A 10,195-nucleotide genomic window follows, 5' to 3' on the forward strand; every position below is an offset into this window, starting at 1 on the left:
ACTTGTTTCGATGCAAAGTCTTCGAGCAAACTTGTGGGCAACTTGACATCTGGTAAGCAGCAAGAAAATGCGGATATCCAGAGACGATACCAAATCACCACAAGATACTTCGAGGTGAATTCAAATGTCCTCGTTTCCAGCATCCTGCAGAACTGAAGCTGCAACTTGCGCGGAATGTGAAATCTCAAGCCTTCAAAGACGAGTTGGACATCTCTGGTACTTTCAAAGTGTTTTTCATGCAAGTCATGCACTAGTGCATGGATTGCCAGTGCTGTTAGCATGCTTGGCTCTACCATCACTTCCTCGAAAGCCCTTCGCGTGAATCTGACGAACTCAAACTGAGGAGCTTCCGGAGTTGAAAGAACCTTGCGGTGCTTGTCAGCTTCCACACTCAGATAATTCATCGCCAAGTGTCGATCTGCGGTGGCGAATTGTTCTCGGAGGAGATGGAGAGCTTGAGTCGCTTTGCCCTTGACGACCGCTGACCCCCAGCATGCCAGCTGCATGAGAACTTCCACGTTCTTAGATCGAATTCGCCGGATGAATTCTTCTTCCGAACGCCAGAACATGAGAGCTCGACTGAGCATTCCACTTTGATTGAACTCAAGAGGAAATTCAAGGAATTCGACGACCTCGTCCTGCAAGTCTGGAAATCGAAAGCTGGCGTTTAGTGCGAGCTCGAAACAAGTGAAGCAGATAGTCCAATCCTTCCTGGGCTGACCTCGAGCAGCGCACAGCCTTAGGATGTGGAATGTTTCATGCAGCCATGCCCTACATGAATCCTTGTCTACCAACCCACTAGAGTCAGGCTCATTCAAGATGATCTCATTGTAGAGCTCGACCAGAAGCAGCTTCACTGAACTTGCTGTCTTGTCGTCCTGCGCCGCCGAATCAACAACTCGAACACAATGTTTGAGTCCACGAGTAGCAAGCCAAGTCACGTCCTCACACTTTCCGTGCCTTGCACCTTCAGCTCTTGACATCAACTCCGTCAGTCCATTCTTGAGCAGTCCCTTTGACGTGCTTTCCAAGAATTCTTTGGTCAAAATAGCGTAATGGAGCGCGTTGTCAATCACGAAGAGATTCAGTCTGCAATCTGCTATGTCTTGAAGATCACTTGAACTTCGCAGGTTTTTAGCAGCCGTAAAAAGAGCTTTCATACGGCCAGAAAGAGACTGAAGGCACTGCTCCTGGCAACTTCGCGAGTCGTCGTTAAGTTGTGCGCAATGCAAAGCTAGTCGTTTCGTGATCCCGAAGATCCGCAGCATAATTCCTGGCCGGAAATCATTCTTCTCCATGCTGCTTGCAAGAGAGCTCAATTGGATGATCATGGTTCTGTTTGATGCATCTTGCGCACTGCTGAAACGTTCCAAACTCGAAAAGTGAAACAATTCTGCGAGAATTTCTTCATTGGATGCAATTTTCATCATGCTCTGTAGTTGTTCAAGGCAGCATATCATTCCAGATTCCTGAGGGTTCGAAGTCGAAAGGATCAGATCTGAGATTTTCTTCAGGCGATTCAAGCTTACGAGGACCTCAACACCGATCGAAGGGATTCCAAGTTCTTTGTTGCCACCTTTCATTCCACTGCCATTTTCGATCGCAAGGTTCGCATTTCTTGCTTCGTTGTTGGTTTCGAAAGTTTCCTTGCCTCTTTGATCTTTGAGCATGTTGTGTGAGGCCTCCAAGTCAATCTTGGGTCTCTTCGTGGAGCAGCTCTCGTCTGCCAGCAAGTCATTAGTACACGACATGGCGATATCGTTCATCTGGACTCACCCCTGCTCGATCCCAGCTCACCCGCCAGCTTCGCATCAGCTTCGCATCTATCTTCTGGAGTGTGAGAGCCCTCCAGCTGCTTGTCCTCGATCTGCCCGCCATGCCGTGAGCGCTTCATGCCTGACATGCACGGGTTCTGAGCTAGGAAGTTGCTCAAGACACCTCCGCCTCCCCCGCAACAAAAGTACTGATCTTTAACTTAACTTTCAGTTCGTGGCTCACCGGCCCAAGCGGCGCCAGCCTACTCTCACTGAGTCACTACGGTAAAAGCCGGGCGCCGGGCCCGGCCCGAACTTTGAGTTAAACCTCGGACTCTCGGAGACTCTGGAGAAAAGTTGGCTCAAGTGACTCGCCGGTCCGATCACGCGGGGCCGGGCCGCTCTGACGCGGCTTGGGCCGGCGGGCCCGGGCCGCCGCACGGTTAATGAGTGGCGGAGCCTGCCGCTCTCCTTCTCTTTGTATTTCCTCCTCCTTACCACTATCTTCGCTCTGAAATCATTCAAAACATTTACTCGAAGCTGGGTCGCTCACTAGCTATCAGTGCTGGAGTACACTCAGGCATGCCTTGACTTGTACATCCCTCCAAGCCCCCAAGTGTTCAATCGGCTCTAAGCGATGCATCATCAGACTATGATGACAGATCACGCGACTTGTCATTGAAAATTGAAGCCTTCAACCAATCTCATCTCATCTCATTCCATCCCATCCCATCCCATCCCATCTCTTTTCGTCTCTTTTCTTCTCTTCTCTTCTCGTTATAGCCGGATGATGGTTCTCCCCTTAACGGCGGAGTGCTCTATGGATGAGGACCCGTTCATCCTTCCCTTCCTTAGCGTCACCTCGCCTGGCTCGACCTGCTTCTTCTTCTTCGCCTCCTTCCTCTCAGTTGCATTGCGCAGCTCGTCTCGCAGGCACAGCATCGGCTTCCCCTGGTGCAAACGCGTCAGTGGCAAGGAGGGAGGAGGGGGTCGTCAGCGGCAAGGAGGGAGGAGGGGGTTGTCACCAGGGCCCTGCGGAGGCTCTTGTTGATCTTGTAGGCGAGCTTGGCGTTGTCGCCCAGGTCGCGCCACTCGAAGCTAACGGAAGGGTCGAGGCCGTACTTGCCGACCACGGGGGCCTCGAGGAAGTCGAACTTGGAGTAGAACTTGATGAACTTTCCTATCGCCTCCTTGTTGCGGAACAGACCCGTCGATTGCAAGTCCTCAAAGCTGATGGCAAACTTTGCCTGCCACTCTCCCAGCACCTTTCCCAGCTTCTTGGAGGAGGGCCAGCCGTACACACAGCGGTAGAAGAGAGAGTGGAAGCAGTCGAGCAGGTCAGTAAGAAACTCTTGCTCGGTCTCCAGCTCCATGACGGCAGTTCTGAGACCCATATAAGCTTCGACAATGATGGCGAGGAGGAAGTTAAGGATGAGCAGGAAGACGATGAGCGTGTAGAGCACCGTGAACAGCTGCCATGTGATGTTAGTGATAGCCAGAGCGCAGGCTCGAGAAGAGCAAAAGACGCAGGAGCAGGAGAGGGAGCAGGAGCAGGGCAGGCACCTGCATCTCTCTCGTGGATGTCCAGTCAGCAGGGAACTGACCGAAGAGCATCTCAAACTCCGTCTGCAGCGCCACCTCGAAGGTCCCGAAGTCGTCGCGGGTGTTGCCGAACTTCCACGTTGCGATCCCCGCGAAGCACATCATGAGCACCCCCGTAAGCAGCGCCGCGTGCCAGAGGTCGTCAAGCGCTCGCTGTAGCGTCCCAGTGAGGAGGGCGAGGCGAGGGTGGAGGGAGGTGCACTGGATGACTCGGAGGAGGTTGACGACGAGGATGATGTTGCAGAGAGTGTTGAGACTTGCCTCCCACTCGATGGTGGAGAGAAGGTCCGAGACGTAGCGGAAGAAGGAGACCTTCTTGCTCTCTATCGACACCTCCGGGCTGGCCCAGGGGATGCTGCCGAATTGCTGCAGGAGCGACTTGGTGTAGTTGGCGGAGTCGATCTTGTTGCGGAAGCTCAAGCAGATGTAGACGAGGACAGCGCCAGCCGAGAGGATCTCAACCCACGTGGTGAACCAGGAGCTGTAGGAACCCTCCTTCTCCTCCTCCTCTCCTCCCCCTCGTCTCTGAACTCGCCGAGCCATCCACAGCAACACTCGCTTGGCGTTGGTCAGGAGTATCGCAACGTTGATGAGCACAAGCGCCTGTGCGGTGATGTAGCCGATCAGTCGCCCTCCTTCCAGCGCCTCGAAGTGCTGGATCTTGTACGAGACCGAGACGGTGGCGGTGCTGGCGAAGTCAGCGGCGATGGAGAGGACGGTGGTGATGCCGTTGGTGGGGGTGAAGAAGACGAGGATGACCTGGACGCTCTCTGTGAGGCTGTCGATGAACGAGCTTGTCATGAGGATCTCCCCCTGCCCGTCGGAGTTGCTGCGGTACAGGAAGTCGTTCTCCGTGATGCTGTACAGGAAGTCCGAGTAGCCCATGCTCCCGCTGAAGTCCACGGGCTTGAGCCCGAAGAACACTGACAACGACGAGCTCTCCATCGGGCAGGATATGAGGGAAGTCGGTTCGCTGAGGGTTGCGGCGCTACACAGGAAGGGAGCGGCGCACTTTTGCTGGATGGCTCGCTTGTGCTCGTTCTCGATCCATGTCGTGCTGTAGTCAAATCCGCACTGAAGGCTCCCGTTGCCCCTCCTCGTGAAGATGACGGGAGCTGCCATGAGTGCCGAGCGAGGAGCGAAGTCTTGTTTGACCACCGGGATGGTCGTCGAGACCCGCACGCGGTTGTCAACGGTCGGGCCCGAGCGAATGTCCATCTGCTTCTGGTTCTGAAGGAACTGCTGCTGCACCACCGCCATGGGAAGGGCCTGGGGAGTGAGCATGATGGGCGAGATGAGCATCGGGTAGTTGATCTGAGGGCTCGTCAGGAGAAGCGCCGAGAACCGGTCAGGACAAGAGAGGACAGCAACAAAGATCCAAAAGAAAGGGAATGACGTGCTGTGCAATTTGCTCAAGGCACAGACATCATCGTATCACACGCAGCAAGCAAGTATCATACCTCGATACCCATAAAGAATGCCGAAGAGTTGAACAAGCACAAAGGAAACTCGTTGTTGTATTCCGAATTAGACTGAAGGTTAGTCACAACTTGGCTATAATATCCAAGGTTTGCTTGGGAATGATTGTTCAGAGAGATGGAGACAAAAGTCCATTTAGTGTTGGAAGCCTTTTCCATCTACATCGAGAGTTAGCTCACTCGCTTGCTGACTAGCTCAGCAGCCTTTTCCTCCTCTCCTCCTCTCCCTCTTCTTCCTTTCGCCTCTCCTCTTCCCTCGAGCTCGTTCCCCTTCCTGCTGCTCACCTCGATGTTCCAGTACGGGTCACGCGAGCCTTTGCCGTAGCATTTCGAGGTGATCCTTGCTTCTCCGTTGGGGTTGGCCCATAGACCGAACAGCTACAGCTCAGCATCAGCGCCTACCGCGTGGCAGCCTCCTGCTCACCAAGCTCTCTTGCGGGGGAGAGAAGGAGGAGAAGAAGTTGATGTGCGGGAAGAACCTCCCGGTGTCTCCCAGCATCGAGTTTGTGCCCACCGGCCTCACCCAGAAGGAGATGGTGAAGTCTCCACCCTCAGCCAGCATCTTCTTGGTGAACTCCTCCACCGGCTTCATGTCGAACCCGCAGTACTCATCGATCGAGGCCTCGAGCTCGTCACAGACCGTCACGTTCACTCGCCTTGCTCGCCTTGGGGCTTTCCCCGTGGTTTCCATGCTCGCCTTCCACGACTCGGGGAACAGCTCCTGCTTGTAGCTCGCGCCGCTCGCCCACTTTCGGCATTCAGCCACCACGCTGGCCTTGGAGTAGCTGCTGCCCAGACAGATGGTGCCGTTCGGCGACTGAGCAGGGATCAACCTTGTTCGGTCCCACACGAAGAAGGAAGAGGTAGCGACAAAGTCTTTGAAGCACTGCTGCTTGCTCGCACACGAGTTTGGGCAGTTTTGCTGAGCCTCGGAGGAGGAGCAGACGGCAGGAGTGCTCTGCTTTGCCTGGTAGTACCACGAGCACTCGTGTCCGTAGGGGTCTGACCAGATGCCATCGTCCTGCATGTCAGGGCTGGAGATATTCAAGCAGTGATGATTTCCCAGCACAGGGGCGAACTGGATCGACTCCCTCCAAATGTCCTGGGCGGTGAGGATGCCGCTGATGCTGTGAACGTACATGCGAACATCGTAGAGCTCGATCGGAGCCCCGTAGGTGTAGCCCGGGGCTGCGTGACCGATAGAAATCTCCTTGTAGGGGCCAAGGCAGTCAGCCTGTGCGGGCGAGTCAGCTGAGGGAAGAGGGGAAGGAAGGAGAACCTGAGCGATGCTTCCTCCCCAGTCCTTCTCCATGGCGAGCTTGCCGTCGAGGAAGAAGCGAACCTTGTTGTTGGTTTCGTCCAGCTGATATACCACGTGCCTCCAATACTTGTCGCCCGAGAAACCAAACTTGGGGTCGATGCCGTAGTCAGCGAAGTGAAGGTATCCCGAGTTAGGAGCGCCGTCAATCCAGAAGGCCTGGTTCTCGATCCACAGGCTCCAGCACCACGAGTTGAAGTTCGCGTTCGCTTGCGAGGCCACTGAAGGAGGAGGGAACTGTCCCGCCTGGAAGACGTAGACGCCGCACGTGTCGGCCAGGCAGGGGACGTGGCGGTACCAGAAGCTGAGAGTCATCCCAGTGCCATGGAACGAGGGCACGTTGTTGAGGTAACGAGCATCAGTGTCGCTGGTCTTGGAAAGGCGCGCAGGGTCTGATATGAGAGAGTAGTAGGATCGCTTGATGAGAGAGTCCCACGACAACTTCAGCGTCCCGTTGTGCGAGCAGTTGGTTTCCGTTACCCCTACAGGGTACGTCTGAGATGCGTACGATTGAACAGCAGGAATCGGAAACGAGTCAACAGTCTGGCGAGGAGGAGGAACAGGTCAGAGGAAGCAGCTGGCTGGCTGACGCAACACGAACCTGCGACAGGAGCGCCTCGCCCTGCAGCTGCTGGCGTTCGCCGATGAGGGACTCTACCTGCGCTATGGATCCAAGGATCTCCTGCTTCGTTGCCAAGCTCTCGCTTTCGCTCACATCCGATGCCTGTGATCCTGTCGACATGTCCGACAAGCGCATACCGTACTGGAAGATCTCAGTAATGTCTGAAACCGTCAAACTCTTGGGATAGAAGCGAAGCTGACCCAGCTCCATGTTTGCCTGGCCAACCAAGATTCCTTCCGTGTTGTAGCATTCTGTGAGTGGCCGAGGGAGAGAAATATTGCCGAGAAGCACTGTGTTCCTGTAGAACAGGACGACCTGAAGGAAGGTGAGGAAAGTACGTGACATACGTGCACTATCACTCGCCTTCTGCGTCACTATCATAGTCATCAGAGCAAACTCATCAATGATCATCGGGCGAGGTTTCGGGAGCTTAATTTCTAGTTGCCTGACAAGCAGTCAGGTCTCAGAACCACAATTTTCGTGCAAGAGATCCTCTCACTCAAGTCTGTTGTTAATGTTCCAGATGTCGATCGGAAACGTATCATGCATCCCGTATCGGAATTGGGGGCCCGTAAAGCGATCGAAGTACCACCCCCAGCAACTCTGCAGGCTCAGCTTAGTACCACCCGTCCTCCCTCATCATGAAGACCAACCAGATCTGATCCTGGGCCTGCAGATACAAGCCGCTTACGAAAGACGTACCCGCTGGTGAAGTCCGCGCTGACCCTCATCCACGTCGTAAAGGAGATCTGAGCAGAAAGTGAGCATATCCCGATAACGCTCTCTCACTCGCCTCGGGCGCTTGGATGCTCAGCTGCACACTGCCGAGGACAGCAGGAGCAGTGAAAGATCGCAGAGACCCCAATATCTGTACATTGCCCTGATCTTGCGTGTCGAAGTACTGCAGACAGCAGTCATCGTGGGAATATAGCACCAGGGAACCAGACATGGGAGGAAAGGATGAAATGCTTGCGAGATTCTGAAGATATCGATTGGAGGGCTTGCGTGAAATCAGCTCGCGACTGCGAAGATTGTTAGGAGGAGCAAGATTGTTGGTCGGAGTGAGACTACCTGGATTGTAGCGACCTCTTCAAGGTTGAAGGAGCTTGTGAGGTAGTTGTAAATGCCTCTTGTTGCTGTCCCATTGTTGGCAAATCCAAGAGCGATCAGGAGCAGAGCGAAGACCATTGCTTGATTCAGCAGCTTCAGCATCCCTGTTATGAACTGGTGCTCAATCTCAAGCCGCTCCACTAAGTTGGCGCAGTGCAGCCGCTCTTTGTAGATCTTTCGACGAATGCAAGACTGGAGGGCAACAAGAGAAGACATCTGTCGATCCTGCAGCTTCCCAATCTCCTTCCCGACATGTGCTTCGCCTACTTCGCCTAGCATGACCACTTCGGCGGTTGACATTGGAGGTGAGGTAGGGCGGCTGGTCACTCCAATAATGGCCCAAGTGCTCCGATCAAGGAAACACATAGGGTGGGGTGGTTGTGCGGTGAAGGAGGGGTCTTCGGGATGAAGGGAGGAGGGGTCAGGGTTGATTGGGGAGACCTCTTGGCCAGTGATGAGCACCGCAATCACACATGTCGGGGAGGGGAGGGGGTGGGGGTACCGTAAAACTTATCATTAAGTAGAGCTATGGGATCTAGGTAGGATTCAATGTATTACACATTTTTTTCTGTGAGGTTTATAGTTCAAACTATAGATTGGACTTGGCGAAAATTCATGCCGGTGGCGATCGAAGGAAGATAGATCGCAATTGTTCTCAGTCTGCTGTTTGTTCCTGACAAACCAAACAATGCATAACATAGGGAAATCATTTCTCCATCGATTGTCTAGGCTTGTATTCTCTAATTATGCAATATGAGAGTAACAAACAGCATTGAACCTCGCTTGATGGAAGAAAACCTCTACGACATATGCTTGTTCTGAACCTTGTAGTCATCTGATCATGGCATGGGACGTTTGATCGAAGCAATTCAAAAAGTTATTCTGGAAACAATGCACTGACTTCCATGATCATGGCTGAATATCGACAATCGTTCAGCGTATTCAAGTACTTTTATTCCATGTTCAAAGAAAACATCATCCTGACTATTCTCAACGACTTGATGCAGATGAGCCTGAGTTCTTCTTGAATTTTTTCCTTAACTTCTTCACGAATGTATTCCATTTCAATTGCCCTCTGCGGAAACTGTAGCCCGAGTCTACATTGATCCAACTGTAGAAAGACGACTCATACTTGACAAAAATCTCCTGCGATTCCCTGAACATGCGCCTGACTCCGGTTCCTCTTTTCAACTCTTCAAACCTCCTTAGTTCTGTATCCCTCTCGTCTGCATCCTTGTCAGCTAGCACGTTGTTGATATGCTGCTCAAAACATTTCACGAGAAACTTCACGTCTGAACGTCGCTTTGTATTGCTTTGTCCAGGCTTCAACTCCCCTGCACAAACATTTTTCAAAGGGGGAATTTGTCTTTTCTCGTTTCCACAGAACCACAAATTCCATGCCGATAATGGGGTTTCCAGCTCTTCTGTCAAAAGTACTTCTTCCAGAGCCGACGCGCTTGCCCCAACTGCTTCATCAATGGAACCACCCGTGTCTCTGCTCTCATTCACTCCAACAGTGTCTGCCGGTATTACGGTGCGCTCCTCTCTCCTGCGACCAGACTCAACAACACTCTGACCTGAAGCCTCGGGGTCCCTTTGCTGAACATCTCTCTGTGATCCACTTGCTTCCCCTCCCGTCTCCATAATCACCTCCCGTATGATAGCTTTGAACTCATCTCGATTCTCTAGCAAGCCTTGGCGAAAGAAATCCTTTGCTGATTGTCCACACTCATTTGGTATGAAACCAACTTGTCGCCTCTCCGAACTTGAAACTCCTTCTGCCAATGCCTGGTTGCCCCGGCTAGATTGCTTGAACTCCAGAACTTCTCTTTGTATTTTTTCTAGGGACGCCACAACCTTGTCATTGTGGACATATTGATGAACGTGTGGAGGAATGCCTGTCGCTTCCATTCTGCCTCTTGCTTCCTTTGGCATGCAGCAAACAACCTTTGATTTCAAAGTATTCAGCATAGCTTCGTCCTGAAACAAGGTTGACTTCCAAAGAGGATGATTCCTCTGCAAATTCGTTCTGAGGAAGTCTGCATGGTATAACACGGATGCGAGTGCAAACTCCGCAACTCCATACATGCACATGGGTAATGTTGGGAACAGCATCTGAATCGCACTTGTGTCCGTCCTAGAAGACTTGAGAAGTGGAGACAGTGAGGGGAGAATGACAAGATGGAAAGGAGGGAGAGATGACCCTGGAATAGTACGTGGGTAAGAATCATCGCGGGGATGGGGAGGACGAAGACGATGAAAAGGAAAAGGATCGGAAGGGAGGTACGAGCTGAGATTAATATGAGATTAG

The 10,195-nt window shown here is 52.8% G+C and overlaps 2 protein-coding genes across 2 annotated transcripts; both read right to left on the reverse strand.

The window, feature by feature from the left end:
- Positions 1 to 2,330: 2,330 nt before the first annotated feature.
- GUITHDRAFT_140993 (hypothetical protein) lies at positions 2,331 to 7,986 on the reverse strand (the record flags this gene model as incomplete). Its single annotated transcript, XM_005829782.1, has 13 exons — positions 2,331 to 2,384; positions 2,616 to 2,705; positions 2,780 to 3,226; positions 3,318 to 4,670; positions 4,817 to 4,888; positions 5,120 to 5,212; positions 5,259 to 6,068; positions 6,114 to 6,647; positions 6,754 to 7,219; positions 7,274 to 7,377; positions 7,477 to 7,523; positions 7,564 to 7,675; positions 7,846 to 7,986. The coding sequence occupies 13 exons, from the start codon at positions 7,984 to 7,986 to the stop codon at positions 2,331 to 2,333; spliced, it is 4,323 nt and encodes a 1,440-aa protein (XP_005829839.1).
- Positions 7,987 to 9,765: 1,779 nt separating this feature from the next.
- GUITHDRAFT_73644 (hypothetical protein) lies at positions 9,766 to 9,999 on the reverse strand (the record flags this gene model as incomplete). Its single annotated transcript, XM_005829783.1, has 1 exon — positions 9,766 to 9,999. A coding segment is annotated over one exon (234 nt), but the record flags the coding sequence as incomplete, so codon positions are not given.
- Between the last annotated feature and the right edge of the window lie 196 nt (positions 10,000 to 10,195).

This window comes from Guillardia theta (assembly GCF_000315625.1).
Source record: "Guillardia theta CCMP2712 unplaced genomic scaffold GUITHscaffold_50, whole genome shotgun sequence".
Classification (NCBI taxonomy): Eukaryota; class Cryptophyceae; order Pyrenomonadales; family Geminigeraceae; genus Guillardia; species Guillardia theta.